The 18934-nt window shown below is 56.4% G+C and overlaps 1 protein-coding gene across 3 annotated transcripts in view; it reads left to right on the top strand.

The window, feature by feature from the left end:
* Positions 1–16831, top strand: part of MLLT6 (MLLT6, PHD finger containing) — a 39532-nt gene extending 22701 nt beyond the window's left edge. For all 3 annotated transcript variants that reach the window (XM_035347513.1, XM_035347514.1, XM_035347512.1), the window contains 12 exons: positions 2646–2820; positions 3583–4182; positions 5526–5710; positions 6470–6587; positions 10071–10137; positions 10440–10582; positions 10865–11053; positions 11247–11335; positions 11742–12097; positions 12238–12346; positions 13754–14134; positions 14979–16831. In XM_035347513.1, the coding sequence (XP_035203404.1) occupies positions 2646–2820; positions 3583–4182; positions 5526–5710; positions 6470–6587; positions 10071–10137; positions 10440–10582; positions 10865–11053; positions 11247–11335; positions 11742–12097; positions 12238–12346; positions 13754–14134; positions 14979–15023 (2457 nt within the window). In that variant the 3' untranslated portion in view covers positions 15024–16831. The remainder of the gene's footprint in view (positions 1–2645; positions 2821–3582; positions 4183–5525; positions 5711–6469; positions 6588–10070; positions 10138–10439; positions 10583–10864; positions 11054–11246; positions 11336–11741; positions 12098–12237; positions 12347–13753; positions 14135–14978) is intronic.
* Positions 16832–18934: the final 2103 nt, after the last annotated feature.

The following is an 18934-nucleotide window of genomic DNA, read 5'->3' as shown; positions in this document are numbered from 1 at the left end:
ATAAATAAATTAATGAATGAAGAGCTTGGGTGCTGCACAGTGTCACAGAGAGGCCGGGAAGCAGGTACGGCCCCTCGGGGGACAGCGAGTACCGGGGGGAGGAGGTGCGTGCATGCCTGTGCTCGGGTGCCCGCGCGACTTTGGCTCACTTCTCCCGGCTCAGGGGTGAAGGCAGGAGTTTCCCCGCCAGCCTGTCACCTCCAGCTGGGGCAGCAGGCTCATTCCGATGACGTTTTTTACCTGCTTGCTTAAAACAGAGCTTCAAAATGTAGCTGCTCCCTCATTTTGAAAGGGAGCTCTCGCTTCCTCCGCGCTTCCCTGTTTTTTTTTTCTCTGCAGCCTGCACTCCCCCATGCACACCTGTTTGCAGAACACCCAGAACATCGGCGTTTCTGCACGTGCACACGTACGTACAGTTTTCCATGCTGGAGAACAGCCAGTGGTCTGGAGCTTCAGACCTCTGTGTATGGCCAACGTAAGCAGCCAGCGTGCAGGTTTCTCCAGCCCTGCCTCCTCTAGGCAGCAGCCCTGAGCTGGAGAATCTGCTTCCGTAGGGAGGTGACGGGATTGCAGCCCTCGTTACTATTATTACTATTGGCATTAAGGTAGCGGGCCCCTCCCCTCCAAATCACGGCCGTGTTGTGCTTGGCAGTTCTCGTGTGTCTCCTGGAAGGCTGCAGTGCCACACAGAGCTTGCAGGCTCCACGGAGCAAAGGGGGGAAGAAAGAGAGGCACCGGGAGGGGAAGTGATTTCAGGCGGTTTCAGTTTCCCTCTCTGCTCCCCAGCTGCAGTGCTTGGGCCCTCGCCCCACGTGCAGGCTCCCTGGGACGGCTGCTGGAGAAGGGCTCTCCACGGTGCAGAGGGCTCCCGGTAGCTCTGTACAGTTCCATCTGCTGTGACCTCTTTGGCAAACACTACCTAGGGCAGCATTTGGCAGTAGGTAGTAAAATCCTGCCCCCAAATCTCTGGGAGATTGTCGGGGAGGTCGGGGAGGTCAAATCAGCCCTGCAGGTGAGCGGCCAGCCATCCACCACCAGCTCAGCCTCTCCCCCCCGCCCTTATTTTTGGCCTTTAATTTTGCAATTAAGATTTATTTCCCAGCTCAGGTTTCCCCCTTCCACCCTGCACTAATTCATTACTTGCCCTGCACTCCCTTCCTGACACTCCAGATTTAGAACATGTCCTCTCCCGTGGTTTCCCCCCTGCCCTCCTGTGGCCTCGTGCACCTTGTGAGGAGCTCCAGAGACAGAAATTTATGGAGGGAAAATTTGGGGCTTTGCGTATCTGCTGGGACATGAGCCATCTCGTTCCTGTGACTTTGTGAACAGTCTCAGGACTTCCCATCGCCCCCAGGCACCGCTCTCCTTTCCCCCTCCAGGCAGATGTGGAAAGTCGGAAAGATTTTCACGCTCCCTCTGAGATCATAAATCAAGAAAGCTTAATCTCCTACATCCAGGAGTCTGTGATGAGAAAATACAGATTCCCCCTTCCCCCCCCCCCCCTAATTTCCACCACTCCCTTCCTCCTGTCTTTCATATTCCCGGCACATCTGGTGTGTGTTAGGCTGCCAGCTGTTGCATTGTGCGGAGTGATTAAACCATGTGGGAGGAATGGGGGAAGATTTTTATCTGGGCATTCATGAGTCTGCATTACAAGCCCTTTTTTCGTTAGCTCTCCCTAAGAAGAGGTCATCTGGAGTCAGGGGAGTGGAATTTAAGGAAGGTTTTGTGCTTCTCTGTGTCTCCCTCGTATCTGCTCTCAGTGAGAAGTAAAAGATGTTGGCGTTAACGTACAGGTGTTGTGTTCTGGGCTGTGGCCATCACGTTGGAACCGTGTCTATAGCATCGATTTGGTTGCAGCAATCCCCTGCAGGAAGTGATCTTTGAAGGCTTTGAAGTGACTTGAAGGTGAAGGTTCCACATCCTCGCGTGGGCGCCCCGAGGAATCTGGTTTTCAGTTCATCCCACCCTGCTGAACTCCCACACTTCTCTCTCTCAGCCCAAGCTCCTGGATTTCCTCGCATCTGCCCAGCCTCTTCATCCCCTTTGCCTCCCTGTCTCCAGGAGGCTTATTTGGGTTTGGGTAGCATCTGCCGTGTGGTCAGGTGCTGCTTAACAATGCCACTGTGCAGAATGTGTGCTGCAGCAGATGTGGAAGCCCTGGACGGGCAGCGGAGCTGTTTTGGTGGATGCATTGGGGATCTCCCATCACAGCAAAAGGGCCGGCAGGTTCTCCCAGGTGGGATGACCTCGTGGAGAGCAGCACACCCGAGAGGTGCAGCTGAAATACGAGTTTGAATCGCAGCAGTTTTCAGATTTTCCTCGGGCTGAGTGGCCCTCTGGGGGTGGGTGCTCCTCTCGGCTACGATGCAGGGAATCTCTGGTGTCCGTGCTCGGATTGTCAGCGCCCTGTTTAATTTCCTGCAGAGAGATGGGATGAGTGTAATCCCTAGCAGTATAAACACTGATGCCACCAAGGAGCAGTAGAGGGGAATGCTGCTTCTCTCCTGTGAGTAATGTGAGCTGGCCGTCACTTGGTGGGCAGGGGGAGCAATTACTTCTCTTAAGGGGAAATTGATAAAAAGAGCCCCTGCTGCGGCCACATCTGGCCCAAATGAGTGACCTCTGTGTTTGCTGCTTGCCAGGGCTCCACCAGCCACCATGAGGGGAGCAAAGAGACCTCAGAGGTCGGGAGATCGGAGGTGAAAGGCAAGAAGTCCTCAAGCCATGGCAGCAGCCACAAGGGGAAAAAGACGGGAAGTGGGAAAAGCTCGGCTGGCTTCAGCTCAGCTTCCTCCAGCGGGACCTTCCAGCCTGCAGGTAAGGGGCAAAGGAGAAGCCAGAGAGGAGGGGATGGGAGTGACGTTTTGCTTCCCCAGTAAGCGCCTTGAAGCTTTGCTGATTGCTCTTTAACCCCTTGAAGGGAAAGGGAAAAGTCTCCTTGCTACTTGCTCCACGCACAGAGGGAATAACCGAGTCGGATGAGTGTTACAGCTCCCCTCCTGCGTGGGCCTGCTGCACTGCAAGGCAAAACAGATCCAGATGTCTGAGCGGAGGGAGGAGGGAAGGGGATACTGTGCGCAGGCAATGTGGGCAGCACCTGCCCTCTCCTCCGTAGGTGGTACTGTCTGCAGGAGTGCTTTAAGGAGTGCCGGGGGAGAGACCTGAGCCAAAACCTGATACCCGGGCTCCCCTGAGCTTTGAGTCAAAACCTTGCAGGGCTCCCATCTGCTCTGATGTTACTCGGTCCTTTTTCGAGCTGTTGTCAGAACCGCTCGCATGCTTCATCTCCTGGGACCCTAATCAGGGCGGGAGGGAGGTGGTGCAGGGCCTCGGGGAGCAGACACACGCACGTTTGGGTGGATGAAGCTGCTAGTGCGCACCGCTCGTGCTCATCAGAGAGCACGAGAGCAGCTGGGGGGGTGGACCAGGGCGGGAAGGTGACAGAAGTGTCCTTCAGCTCAGTCTCTGGCCTGTGCCAGAGGACCTGCATTGTGTTGTGACCGTGCTCTCGTTGCTTTGTGTGCTGAGTTATTGCCACTGCGAGCCTCCCTACATCTGCTTCCCCTCTGCTTCCCCCAGGCACCTCCTGCAGCTCCTTGCAGTGCTCCCAGGATTTCGTGACATTCCCCAAGCTCGAGCAGGACGACGAGAAGTACCGGAAGCCTGTCTCTTCCTCTTCTTCTTCGCACTGCTCTCCTCTGTATGAAGGCCAGAAGGGGGATGTCTTTGAGCAGAAGGTGATCTTCTCAGGCTTTGGATCCATCATGCGCTTCTCCACCTCCGCAGTGAGCCAGCAGCGAGGCCGTGATGCCTCCCCCGTGGACTACAAGGCCTCGAACCCTGTCAGCGGCCCTTCGGTGGGGAGCAGCGGGGCCGCGGGCGGCAGCAGCAGCAGCAGCAGCCACAAGCGCATGCCATCCCTCAGCATGGAAGAGGGAGAGGTGCTGAAAGAAAAGAAGCACAAGGGCAGCAAGAAAAATAAGCATGGGCCTGGCAGGCCGAAAGGGGGCAAAAGCAAAGAGATTTTGGGTGCCCAGCTGGCTGGGTCCACGTCTACGTCTTCGTCGCCCTTCTCCGGGGGCTCCCTTGTTAGCTCCAGCATCAGCAACTCTTCGCGGCCCTTCAGCCACACGGGGAACCTGCCCAGCCTCAGCATGGAATCCCCACTGCTGAGTTCAGGTATGTTTCCCCTTAGGGCTCCAGGTGTGCTCCCAGCCCTGCTCTCTTCAGCATCGTGTTTGGCTGCTGTCTGAACCTGCAGCTGCCCAGGGTCCGGTCCCTTGCTTTCATTCCCAGAAGCTACAAAAATCCAGGTCTGGTCTCCTATTTCTTGGTCTTCATCCTAGAAGCTCCTCTGGGTCAGCTTCTCTTCTCCTTGGAGCTGGGAGCATTTCAAGCCCTTCTTTCTCGAGTGCTGGAAAACCTCAGCAAGCCAGAGCTGAATTTCTGAAGCTATACAGACAGGGTAATTCACAGGCCAAACCAGAACAACCGCCATCCGACCCCAGACGAGGGATTCTCATGGGTGGTTCAAGTTTAACCCCTCTTTTCAAAGCAAAACCTTTCATCCTGGTCTGACCACATCCACAGAGGGTTGGAGGATGCCGTTAACTCTGCCGCGAGGCTGCCAGCAGGTCCTGGCCGGAGTCCCCTGCCCTGGCAGGGCTGAGGGCAGTGGGGATGTGTGGCAGGAAGGGGTTAAGGCAGCAGGCAGAGGAGGGGCCTGCAGCTCGGGGCTGAGGTTTGACACTGTTCTGGCAGCAGAACTTGTCATCGGTCTATTGTGGGTTGTTTGCAGATGCTCCTATTTAGGTCAGATTGCAAGGGGGGATATAATTTTGTTGTGTGCGTCTGGGAGCCGCGGCCCACTTGTCTGCGCTGCCTGCGAGTGGAGAGGAGCTGCAGGAATTGTTGTGACCTCCATTATCAGGCTCTCAAGCCAAGTTTTTTTCCCTGCCTCCCCCCCCAAACAACAAAGCCATGTTTGAGAGAGGAGGAGGCTGCCAGGCCTCGCTCTCCCCCTGCCTGTTCTCTCATTCTCCTGCCGAGAGATGTTGGCAGAGCGCTGCAGGACCCGACCTGGGGCTCTGCCGCGTGCCTGAGCAGATGGGAAGTTGGACAGGTCCCCTGCCTCCGCAGCAGCTCCCTCCTCACCTTCCTTCCTCATTTCTCTGGCCGTGTCCCACCTTGGTCCGTGGGCACCGTGGAAGGCGAGGGGACAGCTCAGCAAGAGCACGGGCAGTCTCTTGCCTTGTGGGTTTGGTGAGTCACGGTGTGCTGTGGCTTCCCTGTCTGATCGTATCGGCTGTGGGCAAGCAAATGAGAGGGGGCGAAGGCTGGCAAACTTTGAGACACCTTTGGCAGAAGGCTTATGGGCTGTCACTGCGTGCTGGGCCACGAGATGCTGAAGCGCACGTTCAACTTGGTCCTGTGCTTTGGTGTCGGCTGCCCTTTCTGAGATGAAGCCCTGCACAACGCCAGCTGCCTCCAGGCCATCCTTAACGCATCTCCTCCCCTCGCAGGGATCTACACCAGTAACAAGGACCCTATTTCCCACGGGGGCGGAGTGCTCCGAGCTGTGTGCAGTACGCCCCTCTCTTCCAGCCTGCTGGCACACCAGGGTACGTCGTCTCTCCCACAGCTCAACCGGTCTCCCTTTGCTAGCACCATCCCAGCCTCCTCTTCCTCCTCGGTCTCCACCACGCAGGTAAGAACATCAGGAGCAGGGCAGGAGAGGGCCCGTTGGTCAGACAGAGCTGTGACTGGCAGGGCAGGACTAGCTTGTGGGCACAGAGGAGCTGCTTTTTCCAATTGGGAACCCAGTTTTTCTTCCTGCAGATCGGAGGGGAGCTGCCAACTGTGGCTTCCCTCAGAGACACCAGAAAGATGCGGGCAATTTGGCATCGCAGCCTGGTTGGGGGCAGAGAGGAGCTGCAGCCTCGAAGGGCACGTTACCCTGCCCTGACTGAACGGAACACAGACAGGACAGTCAGGCGGCAGAGGCCTGGCTGTCGGCGCGTGTGCTGTGTCCCGTGCTGCTCGGTCCCCGCTGCTTGCTGGCTGCTGGCACTGGTGCCAGCCCTTCCTTCGCTCTGCAGCACAGATAGCTCGGTGGGAGGGCTCGCACCTCCCAGCTGGGTGGGCTGCGTGTGTGCCAGGAGACAGCGCCTGGTCCTTTGTCAGGAGCTCACAGCGAGAGGTGTTTCACAGGGAGGAGAGAGTCAGTTTTACAGCTCCAGTGTTACGCAGCTCATTCAGACCTCTTGGCTCTGAGATGGGGCTGGGAAGATTTCAGCTGTCCAGCGAGATTTCCAAGAAGATATTTTTAACACTCTCTCAAGACCAAGCTGGGTTCAAGAGTCAGGAAGAGAAGGGATAATGAAAAGCTATTTTCTTCTTGCATTTTTGAGAAGTAATTTCTCTCTCTCTCTCTTCCCCCCTTCCTCCCCCCCTGTTTTGCCATTAGGTGTTCTCACTGGCAGGTTCAACATTTAGCCTCCCCTCCTCACACATTTTTGGAAGCCCCCTCACATCTGGGCTGTCAATCAACCCGCTCTTAAATCAGTCGGAAAGCAGCCGGGCAGGTACGTGAATCAGAAGGTATGTGAGTTTGGGCTCCCGAAGGGGTCTCCCTGGAAGAGTCAAGACAACCTCGCACTCGTAGTTCTCCAGCTGCCCTCCCTGCTTGCTCCCATTCCATGCGTGTGACAGCCAGGGGCTAGGAGAGAGGGACGGTGCCTTTTTTCCCCAGGCAGGAGGTGCTTGCATTGCCCTAAGGAAGTTTTGGCCTTCGGTCCTGTAAAAGCACATCTGCTGCTGTGCCCAATGGCTAATGCGTGTCCCTGGACACGTGCTGAGGAGGTGCAAGAATGGAAATCCTTCCCTGCAGAAATCTCTCGCCTTTTTACCTACTAAAGCTGTGCAAACCTAGCGAAAACTATTGCGAGCTTTTGCTTCCTCAAAACAAGCTGAAGGGGTTGTTGTTGTCGTTGTTGTTTAATGAGAGAGATCCTGCACTCTTAATTTTCATCTTCCACCTCTGTTTTGAGTTAGTTTCTGCTCTTCCGCTTTGGCTTTGTCATGAAATGCGAAATTCGCTGTTTTCAACTTCCAAACGTGAACGTGCCAACACTGAATTGCTTACAACTGCTCATTTTTTCCCACCAAGGCAAATTCATTTTTCTTGGAAAGTTGCCTGGTTAATAAGCAGGAAACTGGAAGCATCATAAGACTCCTTTTTTTTTTTTTCCGAGCAGAATGGGCCTGATTTTTGGTTTGCACCAGAAGTTAAACAAAAGCATCCTCCTGATTTTCAGATGTTGCAGTTAGTGGTGCGACTGTCTCCTGCTCCCCTAGCCCAGAAGCGTTGGCAGCTCGGCATGCTGGCTGCTGAACCCGGGAGGTAAAACTCTGCCCAGCGCCACGGGCAAGGACTGTAAAAGGCACGGTCCTCCTTAGGGGTAGCGCTGAGTTCTCTGGAGAATCTGACACCGCTGTGCCCTTATTTGCCTTAACCAGTGTGCATGCCTGCATGTGAAGCATGACCGAACATGTATGCTTACTTATGACCTTTGCAAGCCCATGGAAGTTCCCCGTCTGTCTCCCTGTCACCGGCAGCACTTTGTCTGCATGCCCCTGCTGGCAGCTTGTGTCTGCTCGAGTGCCACGGGAAGGTAACCGCGCGGCTGGCACCAGCGGGAGTAGGGCCACTGCATGGGAGCTCTGAGCCAGGCGTGATTCGGTCGGCTGGAGTTAAGGAAAGGGTGGGATGATTCCAGGAGTTATTCTTCCCTTGCGGCAACCGACGGGAGAGGAGATGACCCGCTGCCACTTCCCCTTCGCTGTTATTTTGGCAAAGTGCTGACAGGAGAAGGAAGCAAGTCAACTTTCAGGAATAGCCTTGTGGTTCAGGCACAATACAGCGCTCAGCAGTCTGTTCCAGCCCCGAGGCTAATAATGAATGAATCATGTGGGCAAAACCCAGCATCCAAAGTGCTCGAAAAAGCTTGATCCTTAGTTTCCATTTCCAAGATTGCTCTTTTTGTTTGTCTGGGATCTTAGGAGTTCCAGGACATGTTTCTTCCAGTTCCAGGCAGCCTTCAGAACAGCTCCTGTTGGCACCTTTTAAGTCTTCTCCATCACCATCTCCTCTTGCTGGAGCTAGTGACCCAGGGGGTGTTAAGCCCAATTCTCTTATTTTCCAGGGGGGTTAATTAACATGCATTAAACCTCCTGGGTGGCCATTTTCATTTTAAAGTGTGACGACTGCTTTAATCCCAAGTCGTTAACAGAGTGGTTGTGAAGTTTTAAGTATTCCTGCCTTGTCCTTAAACCAGATTACCTTTCCTGAGAGTGTCTGTGTAGACAGATCCCCTGCAGACATAGATTTTGTTGCAGTAATATTTGAGCTCTTCGTGATTTTAATGTGATGTAGGGAAATGGTGTTATCCTGTCTTACAGATGGGGGAACTGAGAAACTGTTATCACTGATGCAGGTTGATACCGGCTGCCTTTGGCAGTGTAAAAAGTCTGATTCTTATCTTCCCACTTGCTTAGCTACTGTCTAGTTCATCCTCCCACGGCTTGTCCTGGATCCTGCCTCATTATGATGACAGGCCAAATGTATTTATCTTCTGCAGTTGCCTCCAAGCCTCTTTTTCATGCTTGCTGCCCTGCAAAGTGCTGTCTCTGTGTGATAACTCAGTCATCTCCCGGTCCCCCAGACAACAGGCTGGTGTTGGCCAGGAGATAGTTGAGTATGGAGCCTGGTTTCAGGAAACTGGCGTTGGATACGGGCACACAACCTCCCTGGTCTGTGAGCAAATGAGACAGTAACAAGCAGACAGTCAAAGCTTAGCCGAGTGTTTATTTGGTTGCAAGTTTAAACTATCGTGGCAAAGCTGCATGTGGTGGGCTGGGGATATTTCCTCAAAAAGTTTAGGTGGTCTTGGATGAAAATGGTACAGAGAAGCACTGCTGTAGTCTGACCGTTCCCAGCCTTCCGGTAGCCGATCATCAGTGGAGGACAGTGGAAGGCTTCGTGTCTTCCAGCGTGTCAAGGACTTTGTTAGCCTTGTCTCCACGTGGTGCCTTGTACTGAGGCTGTTGCTGGCTGGGAACTGCCGTCTGCCTGCAGAAAGTGGTGGCTTCTCCCCAGAAAGGTGAACCAGTTATAGCTGACGGTCAGGAAGATGTTCCCCCATGGACGAAGGGGTGAGGATCAGTCTCATACCTAAGAGCTGCCAAACAGCAGCTGCACTTGCTTGTTCTCAGCAGCAGCAAATACTGGCAGTACCTTACTGCCCTGCTCAGGGCACCACCCTGTAAATCACAGCACCTTGCAGTGTTCTCTGCAGGACCCTTCCTGGATCCTTGCACATAAGAAACGTCTCTTACTGTGTGAAGAAGAGGAGGGGCGAGTCAGCCAGCTGCTGCAGGCTGTAGTCACATCATCTGACACGTCCTGGAGCAAGGGGAACGTGCGTTTACGGGCTGGCAGGCTCGGGACGGAGAGCAAATGGCAGCTGAACCCACCTCGCTCCTTGCTTAGTGGAGATGGGAGATGTCCCACACGGGCACACGCACAGCGCCTCCGCCCCTGGCACCGCGGTGCTCTCAGCTCTGTAGGACAGAGGGGAGGGCCCGGGGGTCGCTCCTGGACACTTCTTTCAGCAGCTCAGAGGGAAGCCGAGCACCTGGAGACGCTGGGGTGCAGGGGAAGGCTGCGGTGGCACCGCGGAGAGCCCAGGGCGCACAGGCTCCGCTCATCCCGCGGCTCAGCCGTCGAGCATCCCCCTGCCCTGCGGCCAAAGGGCTCCTTCTGCCAGCAGGGGACCGGGGGAGGGGGGGGGGCGTCAGCCCAGCCGCAGGCCCGCAGAGGCGGGGGGGGGACCGCGGGGACACGCGGGGACACGCGGCCCCTCCTCCGTCGCCTCCCACGGGCGGCGGGGGCGCATGCGGGCGGCCGGGCTGCTCCGTGCTCCCCTCTAGCGGGCGCCCACCCCGGCTGCCGGGCACCTGCCGGCACCGGCCGCCGCTGAGCCCCTTGTGTCCGTCTCCCCACCCAGAGCCCGACCTGGAGGACTGCAGTTTTGGCTGCCGAGGGACGTCGCCCCAGGAGAGTCTCTCTTCCATGTGAGTGTCCTTCAGGAGTCCTCCGCCGCACCCCGGGGACCGCGGAAAGGTGGGGGGGGGGGGGGACACGGAGCATCTCGCCTCCTCCTGGGGCAAGGCGAGGGGCAGCAGGGGAGGGAGGAGGCAGGATGCTCGGCCGATATCGGGGTGAACAGGGATGGAGGGCTGTCCTGGAGCTGAGCCGAGGAGATGGAGGCTGGGAGGAACGCAGCCGCTCCCAGGCAGAGGAGATGCGGGAGAAGGGAGCAGAGTGCGGGTGCAGACTAGGGAAGCATCGCTGACATCCCCCCCTGCCTCCCCAGGTCCCCCATCAGCAGCCTGCCGACCCTCTTTGACCAGACGGTGTCCTGCAGCAGCAGCGGGCAGCTGGAGAATGTTCCCCAGGCCACCCCAAACATCGAGCAGCTTCTGGAGAAGCAGGGCAATGGGGAAGCCGGCGTAAACAGTGAGTCACTGGGGGCACGGGCTGCGGGAGGAGAGGTCCTTGTGCATGGTTTTGTCAGAGCCAGCTGGGATTTTGCCCACGGCAAAGGAGCCAGGCTGGGGACATAGCTCTAGCCTGTGCCGTGGGGGAGTAGCTGGCAGCGGGGCTGTGATCTGCACGTCAGTCTCATCCCCCAGTGGGGTCTAATTGCAGTACCCCTGTGTGGTCCCCCTTCTCCTCTTCCCTCTGCCCTCCATCCTCTCCCCCGACCCTGTCCCCTTTCCCTTCTTCTGTTCCCTGCAGTTGTAGAAATGCTCAAAGCCCTGCACTCGCTGCAGAAGGAGAACCAGCGGCTTCAGGAGCAGATCATGACGCTGACAGCCAAGAAGGAGCGTCTGCAGCTCCTCAACGTCCAGCTCTCCGTCCCTTTCCCGGTGGTGACCAGCAGCAACGGCCCTGGCAGCCAGGCCCAGTACATCCTGCCTCCCAACGGTGAGGGGCAGCGGGAATTGTCACCCCGTGCCATGCCTAGCAGTGCTCAGGGGTGGGCAGGGGGGGTCACGGCAGGGAGGATCTGACCCATTTATCTTGCTGCAGCCGCTGATGGGAAGCGCTCTCCTTGCCATTGCTGTGGCAACGTCAGGCTCCACCCCTGACTCCGTTCTCACTTCTTTCCTCCTTGCAGTCTGCAACAACGATTCCCTGAGCATCAGCAAGAGCCCGCCGTGCAAGAACAGCTTTGGGATCGAGAACTCGCTCTCCACTTCCTCTGAGGTACAGGGGCCACCACCTTCCCCAGCCAGCTGGGGAAGGGACCTGGGGCGGAACCAGAGCAGTGCAGTCCCGGTGCTCTAACTTGACGTCCAGCACATAAATCCAAGTAGTCAAGGCCCAGAAATCAGGTTTCTTTCTCTGGAGTGGCTGCTCTTCAGTTTATCTCAGTGCTGAGGGTAGCTGAGCCTGAGAGCGAGAGGCGAGAATGCTTCTAGGTTGTTCTGGCTGCGCTTGCAGACATCCAGCAAAGTATGTCTGAGTTCTGGGACCTCTCTGAGCATACACCTGCACTTGCACTCACAGCCCCCCTTCCCACCTCCAGCTCCTGTCCAGAGCCCCCCTGGAGCTGAGCTGACCTTTCACAAGCTGCCCCAGTCCGATGCTCTTATGTCCGTTTCTCCCCCAGGACCCTCATTCAGGTTGCCCCAGCAGGAGCAGCTCTTCCCTGTCCTTCCACAGCACTCCTCCACCCCTGCCCATGCTGCAGCAGAGTCCTGCCTCGCTACCCCTGCCCGGGGTGCAGCAGGTGAATGGCCTGGCCAGGGTGGCAGGCAGCGGGCTGGGGGGAGGCACCACTGCCAGCCACAGCCTCTCCACGGTGCCCATGGTGGACGGCCTGATGGGGACCCTGGCAGGAGGCCAGCAGATGCCCATCAACGGGATCCTGGGGAATCTGAACGGAGCTCAGGCTGCCCAGCCTCCGAGCGCGCTGACGCAGGCGAGCGGGCCTCCGACCTTGCAGCTCTCCACCAGCCTGAGCAGGTGAGGACGGGGAGCTCGCGGGGACGGCCCTGCCCTCTCCATCAGAAGCTTAGCACCGGGAGGGAGGGAGGGAGGGAGGCCCTGTGTGTACAGGACCAAGGCGGGCTGTGCTGACGTTCCCTGCCCTGCTCCCCTCGCAGCATGCCCAGCCTGAGTCCCCTGACAGAGCAGCAGCGGCACGTCTTGCACCAACACGAACAGCAACTTCAGCAGCTTCAGCAGCTCCTGACTTCTCAACCGCTTAATCCGGTAAGTGTGCCTGCTGGCACCTTTTATCTGATGAACTGTTTAATGAGAAAGCCTCGGAGCAGGGAGCAGAAAGCACGGCTCCCTCCTACACGCGACCCCCCTTGCCCACAGGGCTGCAGAGTCACGTGCTCTTCCCCTGTCTCGGGGCTGCAGTGGGTGCAGCAAGGGGAAAAGCTTTAGGCAGGAAGGTGCGGCACCTCCTGGAGGGGGGAGATGGGGATTTGAAATTTTTTGTACAAAGGAAAAAATTCAATCTGGGTTTCCCACATCCTGAGGGTGTGAGAACATGGTAACGCTAAGCCTCCGTAAAATCAGGAGTGCTGTTACCTCCTCCAGACATCTCTGAATGCAAATCATGTCTGCTCCTGCTGCCACGAGAGCACTGAGCTCTGGGCTTGCAGATGTGCTGAGGCTCACAGGAGGGAAGGAACTTGCTTGAGGACACTGCTCGAGTTTAGAACAAGATAAGCACCAAATTACTTAGCCCTGAGGCAGGTGAGTGTGCCTGGGCACATTGACAGAGAGAACGAGAGGTGGCAGGGGGACTTGTGGAGGTGGCCGAGGACTTTGGGGTCAGAAAAAGGATCAGGCCCCGTCCCAGGCTGCTGTGGGAAAGGCTGCACATGGTGAACAAGCCCCTAAGAGCCGCATTCACTCACCCTGCAGAAACCTCTGCGCTGTCCCTCCCCTGCGGAGGGGCCGCATGGCAGTGCTAACACCGTCAATGAAGCTGTGCACATTTATATCTCCCTTGGACGTGGCCCAGTGTTTTGGATGGGTTTCTGGGTCAGGCTATTTATAACCAAGGAAAAGCAAATTTCAAAAGGCTTCTCTTTTCAGCGGCTGATGTCACCGTGTCATCAGCTGCATCCCTATGGGTACGGAAACAATGTCAGCCCTCCGCCTGCAGCACTGGTCGATGGTTGCTATAGTGATTTCTGCAGTTTGGTGGGATTCGAGGGCGTCCCTCTGGGCGCAGGTGAGACGTGGCCCTCATCCCCCGAGTCCAGCTCACCTGCAGGACAGACTGGGGGGAAAAAAAAAAATAGCAGCCAGCACAGAAATCCGGGTCGGTGTATACCCCAGAATTAAAATCCATGGATCAGCTGTTTGGAAAGGGCTGGGTAGAGTGGTGTGCCTGCAGGTGTCTTAGGGAGGGTCAGCTAATGCCATGCTTCAGGAAACAGTGGGGCTGGGCAGGGCAGGAGCACAGGCTGTTAATGAACATCACAGACTGTTCCTCTCTCTACCTATAGATAGATGAGGAAGGGGACTTCATCTGTACTGCAAGTTGCAGTGCCTGGGGTGGAGCGTGCTGCTGTGGCTCCTGGCTCCTTTGGGTTAGGTGTCACCTCTTCCTGAGCCCTTTGTCCCTCCCTTGACGGCTCTTCTCGCCCTTCCCTGCAGGAGCAGCAGGCCCTGGTGTTCCAGATGATGCAGCAAATCCAGCAGAAGAGGGAGCTGCAGCGGCTGCAGATGACGAGCTCGTCCCAGCTGTCCATGAGCAGCCTCCTGGCGGCCACCTCTGCCCCCCTCCTGCACTCCAGCACCAGCGCCCTGATGACCTCGGCCCCCCAGGCGCCCCCCAGCAGCAGCTCTCTCATGGCCTCCCTCTCCCCCCAGCAGCTCAACCCTAGCAATGCCCTCCTGGCTCCACAGGCCACCCCGCCACTCAGCACTCCTGGGAACAGCCTCATGGCTTCGGGGACAGGCATCCCACCTGTCCTTACAGCACAGACTAACCCGTTTCTCAACCTGCAGGCTGATGGCAACACCCCAAAAGGAACGGTGCGTATGCTGCTAGCACTACCCTAACCCCAGCGAGCTCGTGGTGCTAGGCGCTGTACAGACCCAGGGAGAGGCAGTCTGCGCTGCAGATAACGGGGGAACGAGGGCACCGCTTAGGCAACAGAGCCAGAATCCTCCACTGGCTTTGCTCCATCCCTGACTAGCCCGTGTCACGTCCTGATCCGACCTCCATGGACTTCTGTAAGGCCCAGGCGGGGTCAGGTAGGCGCAGAGCTCCCGGGGTGCCCTTCCCTGTGTGCACACGGGCGCAGACACACACCAGACCTGCTGCAGGAGCGAGGCAGAGGCAGGCCATAGATTTGTCTCCGTTGACCCTAAGACTTGGATGGGCAGAGTGCCCCTTGCAGTGCTGGCCCTATTAGGGCCTCGTGATGAAATATAAAGGTGACTGCATGTTGAAACCCAGGGTTTAGAAGGAAGCTTGCACCTGAGAGGAGAGGTTGTGGAGGTGTGGAGAGGTCTGCAGCCTCTCTGTTAAGCACCCTTGTCCTGGAACACCAGCATCTAGGGACTGATGGTGTGATGCTTTTGCCTGTCCTCCATCCTCCCCTGGCCTGTTCCTGTTCCCGGAAGGTCCGGTCCTGGTTGGAGACATTTAGGAGCCAAAGGCCAGGGTCGAGGGGCCTGTTTGGCCTGAACTGGGCAGAGGGGAAGCCTGGGGCTCCCGTGTCTCCGATGATCTCGGTGGAGCCTGAGAGGTCGCGGTGAGCAGGGCCAGGTCAGCAGCACAGCAGAGCTATCTGCTTCTGCCCCCTCGTGTCGCTGCCTGTCCAGTACTGATACCTGTCTCCTCTGCGTCTCTTTTTCTGTTTGTTTTTTAAAGAGCATGAATGAAAAGGGAGCTCCTCTTACCCAGGACAAGGGCTAAGCTCCCCCCTCACCCCGAACAAACCAGCAGCCAACTCCTCTCAGCCAGGGGAATGTGGCTTCCCGCAGTCAGCAACTTTGATACTGTTAGAGCAATGAGCACAAGGCTTCCAAGAAGCATTTCCTGCCGCTGGGCAATGCCAAGAGGTGCTTTGGAAGACAGTACGTCTCTGACCAAGCCCCGGCTTCGGGAGGAGCGAAGGCGGGGGGCAGCCTGCCGCGCTGGTCTGTGCCACACATGCTCAGAGTGAAGCTGTGTTTCCACGCAGAGTGGAGGAGAGCTAACACCAGATGCCTGCCGGTCTCCTCCCTGCCGGGAGTGCGAGCGTGTGTTTACGTGTGTGTAGCCCCCAGGCCGAGGCACTAGAGACCATCGAGCATCCTTGGCCAAGACCTCGGTGGAGGGAGGCCCCTCTGCTGAGGACTCTTTTCTGCACAGTGCAGAGGAATCTGGCAGTGCCCTCGGAGGCAGCACTGGATGGGCCGCGGCTGGGGAAGTGGGACGTGGTGGCAGTGCCCGCCTGGTCTGCTTCGCCCCGAGGGGGAGGCTGAGAAGAAGCCCCGCAGCTGAGGTCTCTCAACTGCTTCTCATCTGCTGGGCTCTTAGGATGCTGTTGTCTCTGTAGCCAACGTACGATGCCCCTGCACGCCAGCTGGATCCATACCCAGCCTGAAAAGCCACGAGTGGCGGAGCGATGGGGAAGGATTGGTGCGTGGGGAGGTGAAAGCCACCAACTTCTTTAGAGGACATTGCCACGTCTGCTCACAAGCTGCTGTTGGGTCGGTGCTGTACGTGTCACGTGAAAAGCACACTCCTGCTCCTCATGCCGTCTTTCAGTCTACTTCCAAGATTTCCAAAGCCTAAAATTTCAGCTTGCAACAAGGGCCGTAGCCAGTATTACCCTTACCGTAGCCAACTCCAGAAGGTGCGTTTGAACCTGGCACTTGTTTCCTAGGCTAAGCTGGGCGATAGAAATGTGTGTGTGTGGAAGACAGTCCCGGATCGGGTACCTGTTCATTCTTACCCATCACAAATCATTCCAGTCTGGCAAAAAACAACAAAACAAAACAAAAACCTACCAACGTTCTTCCACTGGTCTTGGGCACTTGAGAAAAGGGATCTCCAAGCAATGGGCCGACCTCCCAAGCTAGGACATCGGACCCTTCGTTGTTTTCCACCTCTTGACCTTAACTCCAGGAACCTTGGCAAAGGCACCGGCTTCCTCTGAGCTGGGATGCGATGGATTGATGGAAGGACAGGTGGGGCAGCCCCGAGGGAGGGCAACACCTACGTCAAACGTACGCGTGCCCCTTTGCCTCATCCCCCGGCTAAATGCAGAGCTCTGGTGGGTGGGGGGCAGGCGCGAAGACTCCAGCAAATAGAAACTCTGAGGGTCTTAAAAAATAATAATAACTGTCAGACCTTAACAAACACTTTTCAGCACATTCCCACTGCCCCTAACTGGTTTGCACTATTCAAATTTGTCAGCAGTGGGGCTGTGCTGATAGTACTAGGAGAGCTTGTTACAGGCAAATCTCATCTGCTAAATCTTTCATCCTGTCTTCTGTTCTGTTCTTCTTTCTTCGGAGGATTATCACGGTGGTTGGATAAGGCTAAAACAAGAGGAACCTTTTTGATCTCAGCCTCTAGTTCTGTGAACTGGGTAGAACACTGCTGTCTGCTCAGAAATATATATATTATATATATATAATTTTTTGTTTTAATACAGAAAAGCTAATGTTTTAACAAGGTTAAGAAGCTATTGGAAAGATGCAGATGGCAGCTAAAAGTGAAAATACAGGAAAAAAGTCTCCTTCCCTCCCTCCTGGGCTCTGCAGCCTAGCGAGGAGCAGCTGAAGCGTGGCTCCTGCTGACCCTCCCCGTCCCCAGCCATTGCCCGCATGTCGCGGGCTGAGCCGTGCCCCCAGCCGCCACCCTGATCCTTACAAAATGTGAACGAGATCTTTCCATTTCAGATGGTTTGACTCTAATCTTGGCTCCCCGTCCCCGAAATTTCCTCTGGCGCAGTTGTGTGCTGGCACTTTTTTGTTGTTCTCCCCCCCAAATAGCCTTCCTGTGCCCCCACTCCTCTGCGAGCATCGGTGCCACCGCCGATTCCGAGGCTGCCGTGCTAAATTCAGCCCTGACGTGCCCCATCTGTGTGTGATGGCTGCACGCAGGTGGGGGCCAGGCCTGCCAACCTCTGTGCATCGGGTCCGTGGGATTCAGGAGCAGCTGGTCCCCAGGATGAGTGCGCGTCTGGGGCAGCAGGATGATGGAAAGGAGGGCCGGGGGTACAGCAGCGGCTGCTAAATCTGCAGATGTGATAGCTGCCAGCCAGCTGCTTGCCCAGCTGGGTTTGGGTTGTGTTCGATTTCTTTCTTTTTTTTTTTTTTTTTTTTTTACTGTAAGATCCCAAATTCGACTTGCCACCTGTTGTGCTGTCGTGCTTACCAGCAGCACAGCCTTCAGACTGCTCGGCAACCACCAGGACCCGACGTCGTGTCCAGACCTGGTCAAACGGTTCCAACATTTAACCACATTTCACGTTCTGGAATTAACGAGCTGGGAGCGGGAGCAGAGGGGGGTGGAGGAGGGGAGGCTGGTTAACGTCTGTCCCCAGAGCAAGTTGTGTCCTAGGACAAGTGAAAACCTTGTTCAGATCAGTGGGATGGTGCCCAAATCCCTGGGCGACAGCAGAAAGGTGGCAGGGGGTCGGTGAGAGGTACGTGATGAAGGCGAGCACGCATCGGGGCTGAAATGCGCCGTGCAGGAAAACACCCGGGCAGCCCACCCGTTGGAAGAGGTTGGAAATCAAGGACTGAATTCGAGGACTCTGTTCGTAGACAGGATCTCTGCTAAAAGCAGGGTGGGCTGAGCCACGCTGCGGTCCTGGTTCCCTGCTGGGCACATCCCCGCGTTCGCTTGTGGCGCTGGTTGGAGCGCGAAGCCGCTCTCTGGGACAGGCGGGGACGAAACTGGAGCTGACGAGCGGGGGAAGAGGCGTTTAGATAGCACTTACACATTTCTCCGACCTCTTCCAAAGGCGGCCGGCCCCTTTGAAGTGTGCTCCTCGTCAAATCGCTTCAACCTGCCCCAGAGCCAAAGGTGCCTCCGGCAGCTTGAGGGGAGCGGGAGGGTCGCTGCCGGGGGGCCGCTGCTGAGCACCCGCATCTGGAAAGGAGGAGCAGGGGAAAGAGAAATAAAAGCTAAAGATTATCTGTGTTTCAGTTGCACTGGGGTACGTTTCTTTACCCGTTTTGATGCTAATGTCTCATTTAGTATGTTGCATGTGTCTTTTTTTGTTTTGATTTGTTTTTTATTAAATAAAAGAGAAAAATGTGTATATTTTTGGCAATTTAAGGTAATGTAGCTAAGATATATTTTTTTCACGCTGCTTGACTGTTCTTTATTATAATAAATAATATTAATATTAATATTGAAGACTTTTTAATGCAGTTAGGGCTTCGGCATTGGAAAGAGAATAAGGTCTGGGTGATGAACCCCCGTCTGGGCGCTGTGCTGCCCACGGGGCTGAGGTGCGTGGGCAGGGTTTCTGCCTCTCTGCTGGCCTTGCACCTCGCGAGTAAAGGAGACCAGGGAGAGGGGAGAGCGGCTGTAATTTTTCCCTGTTAGCACAGAGGAGGAAGTTGAGCCCTGGTGCTGCCGTCCTAACCTTGACCCTGCCAGGAGAGGAGGGAGAGGCTGAGCAGCGCCCGCCCCCCCCATGCTCATCGGCAGAGCAGCCCCCGAACAAACCCCGCTGACCTTGGGAGCTCTCCAGCTGGCTCCTCGGGCCTCACCTCTGCAACCCATTCGTGTCCTTGCTCAGGGGGTGTGGGGCAACCAGAGACACTGGCAGCGTTTTCAGTTAAGGGTGGTTTTACTCGTTCAAGAGGTTATCCGGGGGA

This window comes from Oxyura jamaicensis, chromosome 27, assembly GCF_011077185.1.
Source record: "Oxyura jamaicensis isolate SHBP4307 breed ruddy duck chromosome 27, BPBGC_Ojam_1.0, whole genome shotgun sequence".
Classification (NCBI taxonomy): domain Eukaryota; kingdom Metazoa; phylum Chordata; class Aves; order Anseriformes; family Anatidae; genus Oxyura; species Oxyura jamaicensis.
The sequence above is the reverse complement of the archived record's forward strand: the minus strand, read 5'-3'. Positions and strand labels throughout refer to the sequence as shown.